A 23,467-nucleotide genomic window follows, 5' to 3' on the forward strand; every position below is an offset into this window, starting at 1 on the left:
ACCTCATAGTCACTAATGGATCTGAGTCCCACAACACCTCTGTGAAGCACAGGAACATCATCTCCAATTTACCGGAGGGGAACTGAGGCACATAGTAAGTCCCTTGCCCACAGTCACACCAGGAGTTGGTGGCTGAGCTGGGAAGCCAGGTCTCCAGAGGCACAGTCTGGTGCCCTACCCACTAGACCATCATCAAAGGACCAGCAAATGATGCAAACACTTGGGCTAGGGACGGGATAGGAGTTTTCAGCCTTCTATGGGGACCAAGGAGCCTTCTGTAACCTCAGAAGCACTCTGCAGAAATTATCTGTTCCTAGAGCTCTTCAAAGACTGACTTCCAACTTGGGGAGGCAGGAAGAGCAGGAGAAGTCTTTGCTTCTTGGAGCCAAATGTTCAAAGGCTCATGCAATGGCTGAGCCATGCAAAATTAATAACTATTATTATTATATGCTTGTTTCACATGCTGCTGTTCAGGGACTGCCTCCCCTCCCTCTCTTTGTGCAGTCCTGCCCTGGAGAGGCGTACCTGAGCCCTAGCATTGCCCTGTTGATCTGCACGTAAGGTTTTTCACCTTAAGTCCATTACTAGGGAGCCTGATCCAAAGCTCAAAGTCAATGGCATTCTGTCCATTAACTCCAATGGGCTTTGGATTGGGCCCAGAATGCACAGAAGTAAAATGCATGGGGGAAGCGAGTCTTCACCAGGCTCCAGATCAGTGTGCTGCTTTTAAGGCAGTATCATTACCAGCTATAGTGTAGACAGCTGTCACGGCTAGCAAGATCACGGTGGACAGGTAAAGGTTCCAGCCCAGGGAGACTTGGATGAACAGCGCTCCAGAGAAAATATCTGTCTGGAATAAGAGCAAGGAGAATTTGAGTCTCTAGTGGGTTGCATTTATCAGCACTTCCCTGACATAATCGCCAGCCCACCGGAAGGCTCAAAACCCATTAGATGGGCAACCAAAAGGGAGGATGCTTTGAAAGCGAGGGAGGGGGAGACAGAGGGGAAAAGGACAGACACAAGAGGATCAAGAAGGTGCACTGGGCTGTGGAGAGCATTGGGCCTGATTCAGTATTGCACTGTGGCTCCGTGTGCCAGGCCTGAGATAAGCAAAAACCCTCCCCTTCAGGTTAATACCCCTAGTGTGGGGGGCCTTCTGGGGTGAGATCAGGTTGGCCTGTCCCTCAGCAGCTCTATATCCATGCAGTGGCTTTCAGAAACCATTATAGCACAACTTAGAGCAGCCTGCGAGGGTTGTAAGTGGTTGGCACTTCATTCAGACAGGGTCAGAACTCCCTGCGCTCTAAGTGGGAAACGGCTTCTGGCACTGGAAGGGGCAACTAAATGAATGCACTGACAAGAGCATGAGTCACTGAGAAACAAGGGAGGGTCCCAAGCACTGTGGGTGTCGTGAATGGTTAGTCTGAGCTCACTTTTCTAGTAGGTGGGGTCATCGGCATCTGTTAAAACAGAACATCTTGGTATCACCCTGGGCTTGGGAGACTACATGATCTAATGGTCAGAGTGATGGACTATCAGCTGGACAGACCATGTGTGAGTAGCCAGTGTCTTGTGCTTCAACCTATCTATCTCAAAATGGACCCTAGTCAGCTCCTCACTGGTGTAGATCAGGGCTTCAATAACATTAGGCCTATTTATGCAGGCTGGAGATCTGAACTAGAGCTGCAGAAGCTACTTGGGTTTTACTTTGTGGAGGGGGATAGTAAATGAGGCCAGATTGAAAAAAAGCAACATTAAAATTGAGATGCATCCATTGTAAATACAGAAGGTGGCACATAACAAGTGGGGAGGTTTTGTTCTGTATTAATCAACTCAAAAGAAATCTGTAAACCTGGGATGTGGAAAGATGCAGGCACTGTCCATGGGAAAGCGAGACATAATGGAATGGTAAAGAGAGTGTTCCTCTCTGTCCCCAAATCATCTCCCTAAAATCCAGCTTCCATTAGACCGCCTGATCTTTACAGCCCTCAGATACACAAAGTGGTGAGGCGGCTGGCGGGGTGTGTGAAGAGCCTCCTGTACATAATGGAGTATGAGCTTTGTCTTCCCAGCAGGAAATATAAAGAGAACTGCATCCACACACTTTGACCCCATCTCTCACTCAGCTCTCCACTCTTCCTGGCAAGCAGGAGGATTATGAAACTGAGCAGCAAAGTTATTAACCTACTTTCCAGCAGGAAGTGCGGCATGAAAAATCCCCCTCATAACCAAACCTCCTGCTGTCGAGCCAGCCACTAAATACGCACTCTGAAAACAAAAGGTGTTACCTTAGAGAAAACACCTCTGAGACCAATAAGCTGAACCAGACACGCCTGTCAGACGCGTATGAATTAGCCTTAGAAGAGAGGTCTCTGAGAATAAGCAGTGAATACTAAGCACACACCACTGAACCAAAATGCATTGGAAAATACTGCTTCCCCCAAAGCCACCTTGTAGCTGTGATGAGCCTTGGGTAGCTGTAGGCTCCCTCCCTCCCAGTATCTGGTACCCTGCTGTGCAGAGGAGCCTGCAGGTGACCAGGCTGTGGTTAACCTCCGATGGGGAGGTGAATATGAGCTCCATGTGCCAGAGTCCTTAGGGCAGGACCTTGGAGCGAGGCCTTTGATGCCACAGAACCAGAGCCCTAGAGACTGAAGCTCTGTATTTGCCTAGATTTGCATGACACAGGCAGCCGCAGTGCAAGCTTACCCAGACTGCCCCACCAGTCTGGTCCACCCCTGGCCTTTAGGGACCACTTCTAGGGTGAAAACGTAGCCCTGTGTCCATGGCCCATTCATTCCTACTTCTCTCAGCTCAGTCTGCTAACCAAATAGCTCCTACTCTGCTGATGGCACCTATGACATACTGTACGGAGGCCAGCAACTCCTCTCACAGAAGCTGACCAGAAGTCATCAGCCCAGAAGGGCATTTGGGCCCAGATTCTCAAAGGTATTTAGGCTCCAAACTTCCACTGGCAGAAGGATCTGTGAGGATCCGGGCCTTAGTCACTACAGATGTGGGCTGGAAGTAAACTTAGAGATATTGGCTTTGAGACAAAAGACTGTAGTTCCCGTTACCAGTCCCTTGAACTGGCTAGTCCCCTGGGTAATGAATATCTCCTGTGCCTAAGACTTCGCACTCTAATCCTCCCTCCGGGTGCACAGGTAACTCCCGTTAATGCACTGAGCAGAGAATATACTCCTTTCTTTGCAGCATGCAAATGATCAGAAGCTGATATTCCTTCATGTGCCATAAAATGCTACTGGCTTGTAACTAATAACGCTTTAAGAACGCTGTGCTTCTTTGCCTTAAGGTGGAATACATTTCCCATTCATCTTACAGATTGAAATAATAGAAGCAATTCGTGAAGATGGAGGGACTAGAGATAACACTAGCTGTTTCCTTAAAATACAATTCTTAAAACTAGAAATTTCAGTAAAGAAAATAATCATAGAAATACTATTACTCTAAGATTATTTTGCAAAGAATTTAATCAACACAAGATGCAATGGATCAGCTCCACAGACGGTGTACATTACTTTGGTGTACATGGAAGTCAGTTTGGAGCTAAGCCAATTTATACCAGCTGAGGATCTTTTCTGATCTATGGGAAGGAGTATGGGGGAAGCAAGAGGGCATTTATGCTGCATAATGTGTTCCTTAATTATTTGTAACGTTACTGTAAGGTTCACAGAGTGATTACTCTGCCTCTGTCTATGAAGCCAGCTTGCTGTAGACACAATGTTGCTTTCCAATGGGATACATACTGATATCTTGGTGAATATATAGAGAATGAGGGACAGTACGGACATGTAGACTTGAATCCTCTGTCCTCCAAATCTCTTCTTCAGGTACTCGGGCATTGTGACAACTCCTGCAGCAATGTAAACAGGCACAAAAATCCAGCCGAGGGCCAGCAGCGCCCAGGTAGCCTGGCAATGGGGAGGAAGGAAAAAAAAGGGCCATAATTAAACACATGTGACAGACTCTCCACAATGGAAATTCTCTGTACATGCCATGACAGTATCAGACAGCATGAAAATATGGTATCTCTAAGGGAGAGTATTGCTCTGCCATACAGACAGGAAAATCCAGGGACTTGGGGGTTACAAGGTGGTAGATGGGTGAATGAGAACAGGATAAACATGGCTGTCAGTACAGTGACAAGCCTTTGGAGATCTCTTGTCTCTCTCTTTTTTATAGGATGTCAGATCCTGTTCCACTTCCTTGCCTCCTTGGCAAGATTTCCACTTCATTGCACTAGGTCTGTAAAAGGAGATGTAGTATTTGGTGACCTTTGGTACCAGCAGCATTACCACTTATGCCAAGGATCTAAGGCCCGGGAAGTTAGGAGCCTAAATACTTTTGAGGATCTGGGTCTAACTGACCTTCAGGCTCCCGGCTTCAGAGAAGCCTTTGAGCATCTCTTGATTTTTGCAGGACGGTATGACTCGGTTAGCAGATGAGGACGCTGAATGAACAGAATCTCTCTGAGCAGCAGAAAGAGAAGCAACAGAAAGACTCTGATGGACTTTTGGACAACTTTCTGTGTGATTGAACTGGATTTGCACCTGCACATGGTAAAACCAGTGGCAATGCAGATCCAGCATGACATGGATTATTTGGTTTGGATGAAGTGTCTTTTGGGAGTTTAAAGTCTTCTCTCTCCCATCACACTCTGCTGCTCCAAAATCCAGCCCAGGCCAAAATGGAGAAGTTACAATGAGTGGAGTCACGTTTGTTCTCCATGGTCATCAAAATATATCGATATGTCTGACGGTGCACTGGCCTGCACTTAGACGCCATGTTCTCCTGAAAGGGCTTGTTAGTGCAAATTGGAATTCGCAACGGGACCCAAATCCCAATTCCCGTAGGCGCCTTGAAAATACCAGCTGCAGCGAAAATATATACAAGAAAACTGATCTTGGGTGGATTCCTACTTGCCCCTTGGGGATAAATTGGCACCATTACCAGGCTCTGCTCAAGGGAGGCCTTGGAATGGAACAGCAGAGATTCCGAGTTATCAGATTGATGAGTATTGCAGGAAAGCTAGCACCAGACTCACTCCTAGCCAGTGCAGCTAGTAATTCCTCTTGAGTTGTACATGCTACACCTCGTATTCATGCTCTTAGAAGGGTCAGTGGCTAACCTCCAATTGATTTCAATAGGCCCCAATTCACACCCAGTTGTTGAACACAGAAACACACATTTTGGAACCTGAAATGTTATTACAGTGTTGCTAGCTCTTGTGGTTTTATGGTGTGTGTAGGGTTGTGTGGGTGTGTAGGGCTGCCAACAGTCCCTTATTACAGGAGTTCGCAACCTTTTTCTTTCTGAGGCCCCCCGCAACGTGCTATAAAAACTCCACAGCCCACCTGTGCCACAACTGGTTTTCTGCATATAAAAGCCAGTGTTATGGATTAGTAAGCAGGGCAATTGCCTGCGGCCCCACACCACAGGGGGCCACGTGAAACTAAGATGCTCAGGCTTTGAGGGGCCTCAGACTTCAGCGGGGGCCCAGACTTCAGCCCTGCATGGTGGGGCTTTCACTTTTTGCCCTGGGCCCCAGTGAGTCTAATATCAACCATGCTTGGTGGCCCACTAAAACCTGCTCGTGGCCTGGATGAGAATTACTGCCTTGTTACAAGGGATGTCCCTTATTTTTTCATCTCTGTACAACAAGATTGGGAGTTGCTGAGCACTGCAAAAAGCAGGAATAAATACCCCTGGCAAATGTAGGCAAGTACTGCTTATTATTAATTATAATAAAAAACAATAATATCAGGAGGAAGGGTGGGGAGGGGGTGCTAAGAACACAGTCCCTTATTTTGAAATACAATGTTGGCAACCCTACGTTTGCAAGATGTGTTGTTTTCCCTAAAGCCCCAGGTCCTGGAATCCTGTAGCTATGTGAGAATTTCAACTTTTATTTAGCCTTCATGGCTGCAAAGCACAGCCTAAAAACATAACTTGGGAGCTCCCTGAAGGTTCAGTAAGCAGCAGTTTAAAGAAAAAGAACCACAACATTTACCTATTTTAAGTCTCGTGATTTTTAAGACAATCTCGTGATTTTTAGGGGGCCTGATTCAGGAGTTGTGAGCACGGGAAAGCGGGGGGTGTGACAATACTGTTAATAACAGATTCATGGGACCCACACCCCGTCCCCTTGTAAACTGTAACTCCAGGGCAGCCTGGATTCTTACATTCCACTCAAAGCCCCCGACGGCGAGGCCCCCCGCTGCTCCTGTGCCTGCTAGGCCGATGAACAAGCCACTGCCCACGTTGCTTGACATCAGGGAGGCTCCGATCTGGAAGACACCGCACAGGCAGAGAATGCAGAGAGTCACCGCAAGTCGTTTCTAAGCAACATAAAGCACTTCCCTATGGCCCATCCTGCTGTCACGTCGGAGCTGCTGTCTGGTGGATTTTTTTTTTAAAGGATACCGTGCTTTGACTTCTTAAAGTACTCTACCATATCTGAGTCTGCCCCCTGGTGCCGGCCCTCATCCAGTCAGTTTTCATTCAGTCACTGACTTCAGTGGGAGTTTTCCCTTCATAGATTCATAGAATATCGGAGTTGGAAGGGACCTCAGGAGGTCATCTAGTCCAACCCCCTGCTCAAAGCAGGACCAAACCCCAATTTTTGCCCCAGAACCCTAAATGGCCCCCTCAAGGATTGAACTCACAACCCTGGGTTTAGCAGGCCAATGCTCAAACCACTGAGCTATCCCTCCCCCCTTCGACAGACACCACGGTGGAGTTGTCTTCGTGAATTCCGAGGAGCTCAGATACACCAGTGAGGGATACCACAGCAGTTACATAGGTAAATAGATGGATAAGGTCCGAGCACAGATTCAGGATGGGGCCCATTTGAAACAAGCTCTTGTTCCCTTTTAAGTTTATGTATTGTAAACATGTACATTATTGCGGACCCTCTTTATGGCTTATTCCAATCTATGGGTATTCCATGAAGTGCAAGGAATCTCCCCACACATTTATTGCTTTGCCCCCAGAGTATCGATGCAGGCTGCGGGACCCGCCCCAGACGCTGTTGCTCCCTTGGGCTCCATCCCACTGGAGATCCCCTTCCTCTGCTGCAGCTGTTACCCTATGTGCCACCCTGACAAAGTGGGTGAGATGGAGTCGTGTTAACAGGGGTGCCCTCGGTCCGCCTCTAAAGGGGGATCCCCAACCACAGCAGAGTCCCCAGGGAAGAATGAATGCAGCTCCAGGTGGTGGCATGTTTCCTGGATGAGGTCTGCAAGCTTGGGGTGGGGGAGGTGCATGTGTGAGAGCAATTTGCATCCTTGAACTCCACCTACACCTCCCTTGGTCTATTCAGTCCCCACCCACTGTGCAGGTCCCGCCTCCCAGACTAGCAGAGGGGCTAGTTGCAATGTCTGGGGAACGGGCTGGCACCATGGCAGTGTCTGAGATGCCCTACAGGGAGGGAAGGCCCCCTCCATGTGTGATCAGCGTCTGAGTTTAGCTGCTGGTTTGTAAAGCACTTTCAGCTTCAAAGTGTGACACAAATGCACCATGTGCAATGTAGCCTCATGTGATCACTCCTCATGCTTATGCCCAGGCCGTGACTCTGCTCCTCTTATTCGCGAGGTGCCCCATTGAAATGCAACCCAACGGGAGTGATGGATGCAGAACTGCCCACATTTGTGAGTGCCTGTCACGTTAGCAGGTGTTGGGCTGATACCACATCTGCAGGGCAGCGCCGCTCGACCTCCCTGGGCTGTCTTATTGGCTGCTGTCCGTGCGGCTCAGCAAGATAACCGGAGGGGCAGTTATAAAAATGTCCATTCAGCAGAGGTTATGCAAATCAAACACTCCCTCGCAGCTGGGGCCCTGGCTGGTGATAGCAGACACCGTGCCCCTGGGGCTCCTTTAAGTTCTGTTCCTTTCGTCACCCTTTGTTAGCAGAAAGGCTCATGTTTGACAAAGATCGATGAAACGCAGGAGGCTTGGATACGCGGGGTGAAAAGGGAGGGGCTTGTGGGCAGACCTTATTCAAATCTCCCTGCTCTCAGAATCTCACAAAGTCAGGGGGTGCAGGCATTTGGCACTTTCCTCTGGAAATACTGTGAGACCAACCCCCTTTCTCCCGGTGGGCCAAACTCTGATGTCCTTACAGGCCCAGAGCCCCCTGCCCTGGTCAGATCTACACAGGGGATTGTGAGGGAGGAAATCTTTGTGAGGATCCCCCCACAGAAACCCCACCTCCCACAGCATTTCTCTTCCCCCCACCCTTATCCCCACCCAACAGTCTGTGAAGACCTGTCCCCAAACCTAGCATCTCTCTCGGGAGCAGGCCCTGAGCCTCTGCATTGGGCCTTGTGCCCCACCCCAGCTTCCTGGCCACATGGATCTATCAGAGCTGAAACAACAGAGTGTCCCCATTGTGCCCCAGAGGGAACCATGCTGAGATGACACAGTTTCAGCCTTAAACTCCAAGGGATTAGAGGGATGACATTATGTGTAACCTCCTCACGGGTCCCCTCCATCTCCACCCCGTCCCTGTATGGCCCCCAAACCCATGGAGACGCCATTGCAGGGTCTAGGATGGGGTTAGGGAGGAGATGGCAGCTGGGATGTGGCTGAAGGAAAGCAGAGGAGCCTCACCTACAGTGTGCCCTCCATCTATGGGGCAGCTGAGGATCATCTGGGCCTTAGTTTTTCCTCCGGAAAAAGCCAATGGACTTCTGACCAAGTAGGAATGGAGGTGAAATCCTGCCTACATGGAATTGAACGGCAAAACTCCCACTGATTTCAAATGGGAACAATGTTGCCCCCTGAGTAGTTATCATGCCAGTATTCCCACTGGGGTAGCCAGGAAGTGAAGGCTTGCAAAAAGAAAAAAAGAAAAAAGGACTTTTGCATTTATAACCTGAGAGAATCCAGTACCTTTCTATAGGCAAATATTTACACTCCAAGCCCGGATCTTGCGTGGTTCAAGAAACACTTGCATGGAAAGAATGTTGCATGGATCTTAAAGAATGTGTGACCCTGGGAAGGCTGCAACCCATGCATAAATGTGGGTTCAAACACATATAGATGGAAAACTGCAGCAGTCTGGAAAATGCTAACACCTCAGGTTAATTTAACACTGCCCCTAGCATGGTCCAGTGATCCCTTAACTAGATGAAAGCAGGATACGCTGCTCTTCCCATAGAATAAAGCACCCCTGGCTTTAAGTATCACTCTCCTTTGGGACAAAGACTTGCCACACCTCTACACAGGCCGAATTCATCCCAGGTGGCCACTGACATCAGTGGAGATACACCAGGGATAAATCTGGCCGTGCATTGCCAAAGCTTTGGCTTCCCTCCTGCGGAAAGTTTGCTTTCCAACCACACCTTGTCTGAACAGCAGATTCCTAATATGAGCTCTGAGCAAAGAGTAATAGAGTTTGACCCTGCTCCTCACCTTCCGAGAAAGTTAAAATATTAATATTGCATGAAGCCGGAAGCCGTGGCTAGAACGAACACTGCCCTGCTTCTCCATATAGTAAACTGCCGATTAAAAGGCTGACTGGTGTAACATGAAATTGTATCTTGGGTAAATATACTGATTCCCAAGGAACGTAAATACCTTCTCTAATCCACACATCCGACTGTATCGGACACCGATGTAAGAAACACAGAAAATGTAGCGCAGTGAGACAGTGGCCCTGTTATTTATTCTAGTAGTGCGTGTGTCCAACTCACAGGAAGACACAGATGCTCCAAGAAAAATAATCCTGAAGCCCTGGAAATGGTTGTCTGCGGTTCCACGGCCCATCACGAGACCATGGGGAGGGTGCCCATTTGACCCTTGTCACCACTGTATTTACCCTACGGCTTATCCCAGGGGTGGACAAACTTTTTGGCCCGAGGGCCACATCTGGGAATAGAAATTGTATGGCAGGCCATGAATGCTCACGAAATTGGGGTTGGGGTGCAGGAGGGGGTGAGGGCTGTGGTTGGGGGTGCGGGCTCTGGGGTGGGACCAGAACTGAGGAGTTCAGGGTACAGGAGGGGGCTCCAGGCTGGGGCAGGGGGTTGGGGTGCGGGGGGGTGAGGGCTCCGGCTGCAGGCTCTGGGGTGGGGCTGGGGATGAGGGGTTTGGGGTGCAGGAGGGTGCTCTGGGCTGGGACTGAGGAATTCAGGGCACAGAGGGGGATCAGGGCTGGGGCAGGGTTTGGGGCACGGCAGGGAGCTAGGGGTGCAGGCTCCAGGCGGCACTTTTCTCCAGCAGCTCCCAGAAACAGTGGCATGTCCCCCCGCCAGCTCCTATGCAGAGGCACAGCCAGGCAGCTCTGTGCACTGCCCCATCTGCAGACACCGCCCCTGCAGCTCCCATTGGCCATAGTTCCTGGCCAATGGGAGCTGTGGGGGTGGTGCTTGGGGTGGGGGCAGCGTGCGGAGCCCCCTTGCTGTCCCTACACGTAGGAGCCGGAGGGGGCACATGCCGTTACTTCCGGAAGCTGCGGCATGCGCGTGCGGAGTGGCCCCCGACCCTACTCCCAGCTGGAGCGGGGCAAGCTCCAGACACTGCTCCCCAGCAGGAACTCAAGGGCCAGATTAAATCAGATGGAGGGCGGGATGCGGCCAGTGGGCTGTAGTTTGCCCACCCCTTGTTTATCCTCAGACCCCACTCCAGCTCCCATTAAAGTCAATGGAGAAAAACTTCAGTGGGAGAGGGATCATGCCCTCTGTTACACTAATGTAAAATCATGAGTAACATCATCAAACTCAATGGAGATACATGGGGCGGGGGTTGGAATCAGTGATAGAGGAAAGGCAGGTTCTGTGGGTCTGACTGCCTTCACTGAGAGTGGTTTTTACACAGAGAGAACTGCAGGCTTCACTGGAGTTACTCCTGGTTTACATTGGTGGAAGAGAACAAAAGCTATAGGCCAAAATCTTCAAATCTGGCTTCCTACCATCAGGCTCCTAAGGCCATGCTTAGACAGCTAAATAAATGAGACTTGACCTTCAGGGTAGCTGAAGCTCGCACCTCAGTCAATGGGAACTTCAGGGCCCCTAAGCCTCTGAAAGGCCACATTGATTTAAGTGCCTGAATCTGGATTCAGGAGCCTCACTTTGGGTTGTTTGCCATTTTTCTTCCACCTTCAGGCTGTTGGCTATGGGATGGAAATACTGTAAACAAATATGGGCTCTGTCAGATCAGGAGGGGAGATTAGTTCCAAAGTTGGGGGGTCATTAGGTGGAAATGCGGTTTGGCCAACCCTTTTGGTTAAACGGGAGGGTCTATTGGCACCTCAGCTGATCTCAGCTGCTGTGATATCACATGAGAGGCCTGCCCTGGAGACCATCTCTCATGACCAAACCCTTTAGGGTGTTATTGCTCAAAGCTGAAACCCTGAAGTTGCCAGAATGTTGCCACCCAAACTGGAATTTAGCTGGGACGCTGGGGTTAACCTCCCAACTCCTGCAGAGAGTGCCGGGATGCTTCAGTTATCAAAAGTGGTCAGAGGACAGCACCTTCAGCAGCAGAGCAGACCTCCTGCCATGTTGCATCATATGTTTCCTCAGGAGTCAGTATTAAAACAGTCACACCTGGACTAAAGTGGGGCTCAGCGCCTCTGAGAATCAAGCCCAAAGTATCTCAAGTTGGGCCCAGAAAACAGAAGCAGGCAAACTCAGAGGCTGCTTTTGATCTAAGCAACTTGCCAGATAGTGAATCAGTAGAAGATCCAAGGCTGGAACCCAGCTCTCCTAGCACCCACTCATGTGTTCTAACCACTTGGCCATATTAGCTCCTGGAGTGAGCCGAGCCACCAAACACAATGAGAAATAAGAACAGTAAGGATCCTGGGAAAAGCCAGTTTCCTTTCAACATCTTTTAAACCTTCCACGCTCTAGTCACAAAAACACCCCCTACGCTTTTCCCTAAACGTCACCTGGGAGAAATTGGAGCACAGAGCACATGAAAGCAATGACAGTTGTTATATATACGTACGCCTCTCCAAGAGAAGAGGTTGAAAACATAGCCTAGAGGATTTATGGGCACTGTGTACACAGAGAAAGAAGTTTTTGGTTGAAAACTGTATTCCGATACCAGCGACTCACTAGAGAGAGATATGGCTGTATATTTTGCAATTGGAGGAAAAGATTATTTATTCCTGTGACACCTTTATTCTTTTAAAACTTTTAAATAACTTTTAGGTGTACCTTTCGTTCCCACAAAAGTGTGCCCTTTAAGAGCTTTGTTCCTTTCTCGTGAATCATTTTGGAGATTTGTATTTTTGTGGTTTGGAGCCGAGTTTTAATCCTCGCACAGTCAATAGCGTAGACTTTCCCCCACCCGGAGAGGGTAGAGGCAAAGGGCTCTGCTATACGATTGTTTTCTTTGTAGTTTCTACATGATTTTTACAGCATCATGCAGACCTGAGTCATTTAATGCTCCCACGGCTGTTCTGCAGCTGTGTGTGAAGTGAGTTGGGAACAGGGGGAGGATCTAAATCCAGCTCCTCATGGGCAGCTGGGGCTGCATCACAGAAGCCACATCACCAGGTATCCCCTTGCCTCTGACCTGAGCAAAAAAGCTAAGAATTGAAAAGACCAGAGAGACTGAACTGTCTGTTTTCTCCAAGTAGGGGTCTCTGTAGCTCAGGGCTTAGGCTCCTGGGCAGAGCTGTGGGGGGAGGGTACTTTGTGGTTGGGGGTCCCTGTAGCTCAGGGCTGAGACTCCTGGGCAGAGGTGTGTGAGGTGGGTACCGCCTTGCTGTGCCTGTCCCCAGACCTTTCTATCAGGTACCTGGATTCGCTTGAAACCCAATTTTTAAGTAACAAGTGGAAGCATCAGACTCACAGGCAACCATGTCATGGACCGTCCAGCCAGGAAATACCCTCCAACTGTCCCCCGGCTTGCCCGTATGGATGACTGAAAAACAGAACAAACATTAAGTGCTTCCCCCCCACGGGTTCCCGTCCATCACACTGGCCCCGCTCTCCAGCCGTCCTGCCAGCAACATGCTGGGAGTCATCCCAGGTCTGCCCTCCCAGCAACTGCTAGAATTGACTCCCTCTCCGTGTCCAGGCCATCCAGTGCTTTGGCTTCTGGAGGATTCAATAAACCATTTGGCAGACGCTCAAGGTGCAGTTAAAACAGGGGAATAATACCCTCCAGTACCGTCCAGCGGGGTGAAACCTCCGGCTGTAGCCCATCCATTCCTGGGACGTCGGAGAGATCACCTTGTCGGAGACCCCAGACTGCGTATTACATAGTGCACATGGGATTGCACTGGGGCACTGAAGAGTTGCCCCATTCTAGGGGGAACTCTGAGTGGAACTGAGCCTTAGGAAGACCAATCCTTCCCGAGCTTCCCAGGAAACGTACAGCTTGTCCCCTGCATGTTCCCAGCCAACGCTTCTGGCCAGTGAGAAGGGGAATGCTTCCTGTTAGCTCATTATTAACACTAGCCTGAGCTAACAAGCCTCATTGGTTTCTGAGCTGGAGGCCTGCTTGTTACTTTGCAAGTTGGAAACCCCCTTGGTTTGTCAGGACATTGTACCCAAAAGTTACCAACCAGCAGTGAGTTGTTGCTCCGCTCTGATTTGTGCGACAACCTCATCTGCATCTTGGTACCCAGGATATGGAGCAGCATTGCCACTCGGAGGAGTCAAAAGGTTTGGTCCATGCTTGCAGCAGATGCATGGGGAACCTGAGACTGGGGTGTGAAGGCCTACGTTTTCCATTTTCCTTCTCCCCATTCCTATGTATGCTGGCTGCCGGCTTGGATAGAAGCTACCCTCTCACTGGGTGATGGGGCTTCTGAATCCATTTAACAATCTCCCAGTGAGTGCACATGTGAGGAGTACAAAAAGGCTTCCCCAGCCAGGCCGCTAGGTCACTTTTCCAAGTAGGCTGGGTCAAAGAAAATAGGGATCAAATAATCATCTTTCCAAATTTTCCAATGCCCGATTCAGTCCTTTTCTCTTCATTCCCCCTCTTACGCCAGGCAAGTCTCCCAGCTCGCCATTCTGCAGCCATTCCATGGGGAGCCTCACCCCTTCTCCCCAGTCCATTATGGGATACTTTGCAATTCTGGTGGCACTAACCTTCCCTCAATGCCGTTCAGGGGATTGCAGGGAATGGAATCAGAGCTGCCTGGGAGTGTAGGGGAAAATGTTCCTACTCTCAACGCCCTAGCATACCAGTCAAGTCCTGCTACTATCTGGCCCTACATAAGTGCTATGTACATATAAAATAGCAGGCTGATTATAAGCAGATATCTTTGCACACACACGAGGCCCATAGCTGATTACACACACTGCTTGTCTTCTGTCCCCTAATGGAAGCAAATCATTGAGCTCCCGGACTCACCCATATCCCAACGGCAAGGACGAAGACAAAATAAATGATGACAACAATGATGTCCACAACCTCGAAGGTAAGGTTCCTCTGTCCAGGCTGGCCAGGTGGCTCTGTGGTGGCTGGGGTGGGCTGGCTCATGGCTGCAAATGAACTGCTGATTGTCTCTCTCTCACACTGGACTTTGATGTGTGTTTTCCTTCATTATTCTCCTTTAATAATTAACAGGGTTGGGAGAGTGTCAGTGGGGGAGATCGAGAAACACAGGGTGGCAGATAACACTGTTGGCACATGGGCAATTGGTGGATCCCTGCCTGCAGCATACATCGGCATCCTGTACTGAGCCAGTCATCTCAGTCCTGCCTTGTAATATGCCAAGCTAAGGATGGGCAAACCCTCACAGGGTTTGGAAGGTGGCTCAGATAAGCGAGTTCAGGGAATCAGGATTAAAGGGACTTGAAAGACCTTGAATTAACGAATAAATGGACTTAGGATGTCACGTTTATTTTGATGGGTACCAAACAGAAATCACTCCGAGAATATGGGCTGGGGAAATATAATTGAACCTACAACATGCTGGGACTAGATCTTCCCACAACATACTTAGACTGGGGTAGGGGCCAACTTTCTGCACTCTGAGGTTCCATCACAATACAAAGAATAAATTGTACAGGGCCTGTTCTGGCTAGGGTTGCCAATTGTCTAATCACACAAAACCAAACACGCTGCAGTTGTTTGCAGGGGGGCGGGCTCTGGGAGGGAGGTTGGGTGTGGGAGGGGGCTCTGGGCTGGGGCAGGGGGTTGGGGTGCAGGTGGGGGCGTGGGGTACAGGCTCTGGGAGGGAGGTTGGGTGTGGGAGGGGGCTCAGGGCTGGGGCAGGAGGGGTCGGGGTGTGGGCTGTGGCAGGGAGCTGCTTACTTCGGGAGGCTCCCGGTTGACGGTGCTGCGGGGCTAAGGCAGGCTCCCTGACAGGCACTGCCCCTGCAGCTCCCATTGGCCGCAGTTCAGTCAATGGGAGCTGCGGAGTCAGTGCTGGGGCAGTGCGCAGAGACCCCCTGCCTCCCCAGGGGCCGCAGGGATGTGCAGGCTGCTTCTGGGAGCAGCGCAGAGCCAGGGCAGGCAGGGAGCCTGTCTTAGCCCTGCTGCACTGCCGGACTTTTAGTGCCCTAAAAATCTCATGGATTAGCTTCAGTAGCCTCCAGGAAATAGGACCTGATTCTGGGAGACCCCTGGTGAAACCGGGAGGGTTGGCAACCCTAGTTCCGACTGCTGTTGAAGTGACATCGTCAACACTCATGATTCTATCCCCAGCTGCTGGAGTCCCGAGATTAAGTGAGAACAGCAGCAGTTATTATAAAAAGAGGACATTTCCCGCCATCGTGGCTGCAGAGAAAAGCTTGAAAACATGACCCAACGGTGATTTATAGGCTCAAAAATTAGAAGGAGAATAAAAAGAACCCAAGAGTTATTATTTTTTTTAAATTCATGATTTTAAAGACAAGCTTATTTGTTGGGGGAAGGGGGGCTGAAGTGATTTTGGAATGCTTGTGGTTGGCCTTTCCATTCTACAGGAGTTGGATCAGGCTCAGGGTCCCGAAAGCTGCAGAGTGCATATTTAAAACAGCCACACAGGCTCTGGGACCCAAATTTAGCTTTTTTTTTTTCTTTTTTTCAAGATAAACTCCATCAACTTCTTTTTTCAAATAACTGGCAGGTGAAATAAAAATGTACCCCTGAGTGCCGCTGGCACGTATTCATACATGGCACAGTGCCCCCTGGTGCACGAAGAGAACAGAGAGTTGAATTGAACGAGAGTCCAGGACCTGTTATTTAGATAAGCAAATTTTCTTTCAAGCCCTTCATAAGCAAAGAGTCTTGTTGGCAAATCACCCAAGTTAATGAGACACAAACCTGAGGGCCTAGCCACCTGCAGTCATTAAAGATCCCCGGGCACTGTTCTCCACAGCAGGGCCATACATCCTGCCTTAAACGGCTGTGTGCTGGTTTTATGTCCTGCAGAAAACTGCAGCATTCCATGCCAGAACCAGCTGCATTTCAGCAGCGGGAAAAGTATTATTAGGACAATTTATTATTAAAGTGATTTCTGTGCAGTTTGCAAGGTGCTTCCTGATCTCTCAGGAGGAAAATTGCTATATGTATAAATATAAGCTCTTAATTATTATTGTATTCTGCTACCTGACATCAAATCAAACCGCACACGACGACCCTGGACCACTCGATATGAGCTTCTAAATTCCATTCCCATCAACAGGAGTTAAATGCAGATAGCAAGGAGTAACATTTGTATTACCCTGTCTTGGGAGCTGTCACATACATATTTGGCACTGACGGAGTTAACTCGCCTGACTTGCATGAGCATCAAGTACAGTCACCTGCAAAGAGCTGGGGAATGAACCTGGGAAAGCAGCTGTCTCTGGGCGTTAGTAGGGGGAGCAGGCATAGATCACTCTGGGTTTGTCAGGGAGCTGTAATTGCTCTAAGGTGTGGCAAGCTGGTAAATCCAGTTCCTTCACTGCATCCTGTCAGTGCCATGTGCCACCAGGTGCAGCTTGGGACATTCCCTGGCTGGCAGGTGGGACTTCTGCATCTATGGGTGTGCAGCCCTGTATCCTGTCAATCTCAAGCCAAGCAGGACCTGGCTGCTGCTCCCTGGCTGCTGCTCCAATTCAGGGTAGCCCCCCGCCCCGCAGGGGAAAGGAACGAAAGCAATCCGACACATTCAAAGAGCAGCTGATTCTTCCAGCTTCTGGAACTGCCCTGAAACATCTGCTGCTCGCGCAACGCAAGGAGGATGAAGGCGAGGGAGCAAGGCTCGTGGCTAGAGCAGGAAACCAGCCCTTGCCATTCCTGATTCTTAACAACTGTGCCACTGACAAAGGGGGAGTCACTTCCATGGGTTGCCTCAGTTTCACCAGTTGTAGGCACGTAGGGAAAAATAAGGAATGTATCTGAGACCCTTTAAGAGCTGAAGGGAGGGAGGGAAGTGAAGTGAAGGGAGGAAGCAAAAAGAGCTGGGAGCTCCTGGGGCGTGAGACCATAAAGATGTGGGAGTAAGTTGCTGTGTGGGTCGCTCTCACACCATCATGGATGTCAGCTTGATTTTTCACAATGGGGAAGTCTCCCCAGCCATCATGGAACTGATGGGCTTGTCTGACAGCCTGGCCACCTTCTTGGCTGACACATCATGGAGTGAGCCAGGGACCTCCAGAGTGTAGTGTGAGTGGCTACAGCTTGAGAGAAAGAGTCAAGCCACTCCAACGAGGGCAGTAACAGACTCACATCCTCTGCAAATGAGGCACAGAGAGGCCACCTGGTAACATGCACTCGAGAGTGGGTTACACTTGCACAGAAGATTTTCACTGTAGTGATTCAAAGTGCCAACAAAACCTCTTCCCTAGCACCTCACTGGCTAAGAATAAGGGCTTGTCTGCACCCCGGCTTGAACGCCGGCACCTCCAATTAGCTCCATGACTGAAATGACAGTGTTCAAAGATGTCCAAGCTGCTGTGTCAATCCAGTCTCCAGTGGCTACTTCTCCTTCTCCTAAAGTCACGTAACACGGATACCACGTAACCCACATCTGGGATGTGACTGGTCGGGGGATTTGGATAAAATAGCAGGGTGCTGGGTCAGGATGTAGGCATATTACCAGAGCTCACACACTAATGTGTGGTTGTAGCCAAGAGGTACTCAGCCCTTGTTTCAAGGAGCTCAGTCCCCAGCAATTTTAATAATAAGAGGTCCAGTTGGTTGCTATTCCAGATTTGTAAGCTTCCCTCCCAGCAGCAAAGATGACCTGTAACTTACCCTACCACAGCAGGGGGTTTTGCCTGCGTAGAATGAGAAGAGTTTACTGCTCCGCCCAAGTAATGGGGAGTGCTGGGGGAGATACTATTCCTGTCCCAGGAGGATTTTCAAGATTTTGAAGTGTTTCCCATCCAGAAACAACCCCCCCGCCCCGCCCCAAATCTCCATCCAAGTGTTTAATTTCCATTTCCACCTTTTACTTCTTTTTTTTTAACTATAAATTAAATTTCATTGTGAAACAAAAAATCATTTTGGATCCTAAAAATGGGTTTCAAAATGGGACGTTTCAACAATTTTGAAACCTGAAAAAAAAAATCATACTAGGGGAGTGGTCAGAGCTGACCCTTGCCCAGGAAAAGATTCGGTTCCGACAAATTGCCCTTTTCCGGCTAACAAATGCTTGTTGAAGAATTCCCGACCGTGGAGCTGCTCCCTTCCTGCAGGTGGAAGAGTCTTGTGCTGAGGTCCCCGGGTTCAGGATCTGCCATGCCTCTCGAGAGAGTGACTACACAGCATTCCAGCTCCAGAATGCACTTTGCTAACTGGGCAACACTAGACAATCCACCAAGTGGGTGGATTTCCCTCCTGGCCCCGGCAGGCAACTCTAGTGCACCCTTGTGCATGAGATTTGAGTCCATTTATCTTATGCTGTGCATAAGGGCCTAATCTGGAGACATGCCAAGCAGCTGCAGCTCCCACTGAATTAAATCCTGTACCTACAGCGCCTAGCACAACGGGGTCCTGGCCCATGAGCAGGGCTGCAAGGCACTATAGAAACCACAAAATAAAAACAAGAGTCTCCCCCAAATCAATGGACTTCAGGAATTGGCCCAGAGTGGCTCCCCGATGCTCAGCCTCTCTCAGGACCAGTCATTTCCTAAAAAGAAAAGTTCCTCTGTTGCTCCATTACGGGCGTGACCCCTCTCTAAGGGACTCACACGCACACAGAGCCCTAGAGCAGGGCAGGCTTTTCCCAAGCCCAGCGTAACAAATGGCAGTCTGCTGGCTCAGAGAGTGGGATGCGAGGCCGGGCTTGCTAACCCCCTGCAGGGCCCTCAGCTCTGGAAGGAGCCCTCCCCAAAGAATGAGAACACACCCTTGGCATCTACACTCTTCCATTGAAATGCGAGGGTTGCTATTTGAAATTAGTTTTGTCTGATTGCAAATAGGTCCGTCGCTTGTTTCAAGGAGGTGTTTTCTGCCGAGGAGCTGAGCCGTGCCAAGGCAGCGCTTGCCTGCTCTTCTCCTCCCTATGAGGAGCCATTTTTGGCAGCACGCTAGTTCTTTGGATCTGTCTCTCCCCCCATCCCCATTACACCATGGGCTGACTCACACCTACCCCACTCTGTGCCAATATGCTAACACCTCAAGATCTCTTAGAGCTTTGAGGTTAGTTTTCTTGGAAATGCAGGCTGCCAATCAATTGCCTTTCCCCAATAAGCCTCATTTGTATAAGGCTTCCTAGCAAAAGCAACGACCCCCCCCCCCAAAAAAAAACAAACAAAAAAAACCAAAACCCACCAACCAAATCCATTATCCAAAAGAGGCTTTTCAAGCACAAGAGATTCCAACCCACTGAAGTATAATGATTTTCAATTACATATGCAGGGCTGAGACCCTCTGCTGGTGAAAACGGGAATCTCTCAATTGACAGCAGCATTGCTACACTGATTTACATTGGCCTGTCTAATGCCCTAAACGGTTAACAGGGGAGCACAAGGTGCAAAGACAATAACATTGTGATGCATAAAGTTCCTTCCCGATCCACAAAGGAATTCTGGTAATTGTTAATATGCCTCAAAAGTGTACAATACCTTGAGCCAGTCTCCTGTGGGTTTCCTTCTGGGACTGTGTATTCCCATAACCTCCGTTTTCCTTTTGGTTCCTGATGCAGAGGCGGAGTGCCCTGAGGGAGGCACGGCAAAACAGTGGCACACCCATGAGGCAATCCAGTTTCCCTCCTCCTCCAGCACTGGCCCTGTGACATGAACTTGTTTTGCTCCACATTTGCTTTGGCTCAGAGTGTTTACATTCACGTTGCCAATCCATTCCAAGCCACCCACCCAGAAAGACGGCTTATTGTGTACACGTTGAGCAGCAACCCTTAACCTGGGACTTCTGACAGGTTGGCTTTGTCCAGCGGTAGTATTTATCTCATGTTCCCTGGCTCGCCTTGCCATTAAATTACCTTCTGAGTCAATTACCTGAGCAAATGTGTGTCCCCCACCCCCGCATCAATAGAGGCTAAGGATGGTAATCAGTGTTAATTTTACAGGCACCGGAAACAGTAAAAGTTTAACAGAGCTAGCATGTGAGGGGTAATATAACTTCCATCGCCTAGTGCAACTGTGTGAGACCTTGACACAAATGTTATAGGGCCAGTGCGGGAGTGGTGTAAATCAGCCCGACTTTATTGACTTCAGTGTATCTGCCTCCATGAGGTCTTGCTAAACCAACACAACTATGTTTAATATTATTTGCTATCCTTTCACAGCAGCAAAACTGGAAGGACATTTGTCTCCTCTTGAGGAGTATAGTTTTCAGCTCACGTCACAGCAGCAGAGAAAGAGACCTTCGAGGGAATGGAAATTACAAGTGGCATTTCAAGAAGTGCAGCTAAAAAAGTGCTAAAGAGCAAGTGTTTCAGGGGCAAAGCATGTTCGGTTAAGTGACAGGCAATTATTTTCCATAGGTTAACAAATACATGGGCTTCCTCTTCATTATGGAGCTACTTCAGAACCGTCAGCAAATAGCTCCGGTGATAATTAGTGGCTTTATAAATGTATGGAGAACTAACATATCTACAAATGACAGCATAGCCAAGACAGTCCAAGAGGACAATTGCACACCTAACCTCCTACCTAAGGCATTATTATTAAATCCTTCCTTTGGGTTTTTCTGGAATGTTGGGCAGTTCATCCGACCCTTTGTTTTTTCTTAGTCTTTGCTCATTGGGAGTTTAGCTTGAGTAAAATCAAAGTCCGCTCTGGTGTAAATTTGGTTTACATCCATAGCAATTCAACTGAAGTGACATCAGTATAGCTGAGCTGAGCATCTGGCCCTGATTTAGCTCAGTCTTAGTGGACAGTAATTTAGCAGGATCAGACCCTTTATTAAGTTAATACCCCCTTAATAAGAAGAGGACGTTGCGATGGGCTTGGTCACGTCAGAAGAATGGAAGGAGATCGTACCTCTAAGAATATTTTGTACAGTGAGGTTTGTGATGGGGGTTGCCCTTTATGGCAGTATCACGGTGTGTGTAAAAATGATATGAAGTCAATGTGGAAAGCTGGGAGGAGCGCACAGAATCCTGTTCAGCCGGGAGGGAACATCTGGCACTGGGCGCAGCTCACCAGGAAGCGGCTTTGACCCAGAGGATGGAAGCAAAGCGAGAAAGAAGAAAGCAATGTGCTGTAATCTTGGAGTCCAACTCAGACAATACACGGATCAGTGAAACTTGTAACAAGCGGTGTTGCTCTCGAATAGGGCTTGTCAGTCACAAGCAGATTCATCACGCACCTGGCTAGGCCTCTTATGCATACACCATGATCCAGCGATCGACGGTTGCCTCCCAGACCCTCTTGAGCGGTTCATCAGAGGGCAGAATGAAAAACCTCCTTCCATCTTAGAGGGGTTACATGAGGATATGTCAAGGTTCCTCCCCCACTCTGAACTCTAGGGTACAGATGTGGGGACCTGCATGAAAAACCCCCTAAGCTTATCTTTACCAGCTTAGGTCAAAACTTCCCCAAGGTACAAAATATTCCACCCTTTGTCCTTGGATTGGCCGCTACCACCACCAAACTAATACTGGTTACTGGGGAAGAGCTGTTTGGACGCGTCTTTCCCCCCAAAATATTTCCCAAAACCTTGCACCCCACTTCCTGGTCAAGGTTTGGTAAAAAGCCTCACCAATTTGCCTAGGTGACTACAGACCCAGACCCTTGGATCTTAAGAACAATGAACAATCCTCCCAACACTTGCACCCCCCCTTTCCTGGGAAATGTTGGATTAAAAAGCCTCCCCAATTTGCATAGGTGACCACAGACCCAAACCCTTGGATCTGAGAACAATGAAAAAACATTCAGTTTTCTTACAAGAAGACTTTTAATAAAAATAGAAGTAAATAGAAATAAAGAAATCCCCCCTGTAAAATCAGGATGGTAGATATCTTACAGGGTAATTAGATTCAAAACATAGAGAACCCCTCTAGGCAAAACCTTAAGTTACAAAAAAGATACACAGACAGAAATAGTTATTCTATTCAGCACAGTTCTTTTCTCAGCCATTTAAAGAAATCATAATCTAACACATACCTAGCTAGATTACTTACTAAAAGTTCTAAGACTCCATTCCTGGTCTATCCCCGGCCAAGACAGACTATAGACAGACACACAGACCCTTTGTTTCTCTCCCTCCTCCCAGCTTTTGAAAGTATCTTTTCTCCTCGTTGGTCATTTTGGTCAGGTGCCAGCGAGGTTACCTTTAGCTTCTTAACCCTTTACAGGTGAGAGGAGCTTTCCCCTGGCCAGGAGGCATTTCAAAGGGGTTTACCCTTCCCTTTATATTTATGACAGGATCCTTAAAGAGCAGGTGGTGCTTGGGCCATCAAGCCACGGCTCTAGGGGTATGTACATCTACACGGCCCGTGGCAGCAAGTCTCCCAGCCCGGGTCAACAGCCTTGGGATTGTGCGGCTCATGCTAGTGCTCTAAAAACCGTGGTGTAGATGGTGCTCTGAGGTTGCAGCTCGGGCTCTGAAGCCCACCACTCCCACTAGGATACAGAGACCTGAGTGCCAGTTCGAGTCACAACTTTGAAGCATGGTCTACACAGCTCGTTTCAGAATTTTAGTGCAAGCCCAAGTCTGTCAAACTGGGCTGGGAAGCTCGCAGCGGTGGGCTGGGTGGATTTGCCCTTGGAGGTCCTTCCCACACCAGGAAAGGGCACGAAATTCAACAGGGCCAGCTGCAAGACAGTGTGCAAGCTGCAAGACTGTTCCTCAACAGTCAGCGTCAAATACGGGGGCGAGGGGTGATTCCTGGTCATGGTAGCTCAAGCCAGGGAGAGTCCCTGCTGTGAGCACTAAGTGAGAGAGCATTACAGCAATCAAGCTTCATGGTATTAAATCTGCACCATCATTAGCGCTTAGTTTCCCCTCATTATATAGAGGTGCCAAAGTTTTCTCCCGTGTCTCACTGTACAGGCTGGCCCGGCGCTGAAATCAGAAAGTGACTGCCAGGGTATTATTCCTGGAAGCACAGTGTGTCCCCCAAACTTTGGGCACCATTTTTCTGGCTGTAAAGTGGCTG

At 49.1% G+C, this 23,467-nt stretch overlaps 1 protein-coding gene across 2 annotated transcripts in view; it reads right to left on the minus strand.

Moving 5' to 3' along the window:
* The window catches only part of SLC5A9 (solute carrier family 5 member 9), a 47,683-nt gene extending 27,638 nt beyond the window's left edge, over positions 1 to 20,045 (minus strand). For both annotated transcript variants that reach the window (XM_073357778.1, XM_073357777.2), the window contains exons 1-6: positions 19,971 to 20,045; positions 14,341 to 14,540; positions 12,826 to 12,897; positions 6,204 to 6,308; positions 3,768 to 3,932; positions 745 to 850 (exon numbers count right to left, since the gene is read on the minus strand). In XM_073357778.1, the coding sequence (XP_073213879.1) occupies positions 745 to 850; positions 3,768 to 3,932; positions 6,204 to 6,308; positions 12,826 to 12,897; positions 14,341 to 14,469 (577 nt within the window). In that variant the 5' untranslated portion in view covers positions 14,470 to 14,540; positions 19,971 to 20,045. The remainder of the gene's footprint in view (positions 1 to 744; positions 851 to 3,767; positions 3,933 to 6,203; positions 6,309 to 12,825; positions 12,898 to 14,340; positions 14,541 to 19,970) is intronic.
* Between the last annotated feature and the right edge of the window lie 3,422 nt (positions 20,046 to 23,467).

The sequence above is a fragment of the Lepidochelys kempii genome, chromosome 8, assembly GCF_965140285.1.
Source record: "Lepidochelys kempii isolate rLepKem1 chromosome 8, rLepKem1.hap1, whole genome shotgun sequence".
Lineage (NCBI taxonomy): Eukaryota > Metazoa > Chordata > Testudines > Cheloniidae > Lepidochelys > Lepidochelys kempii.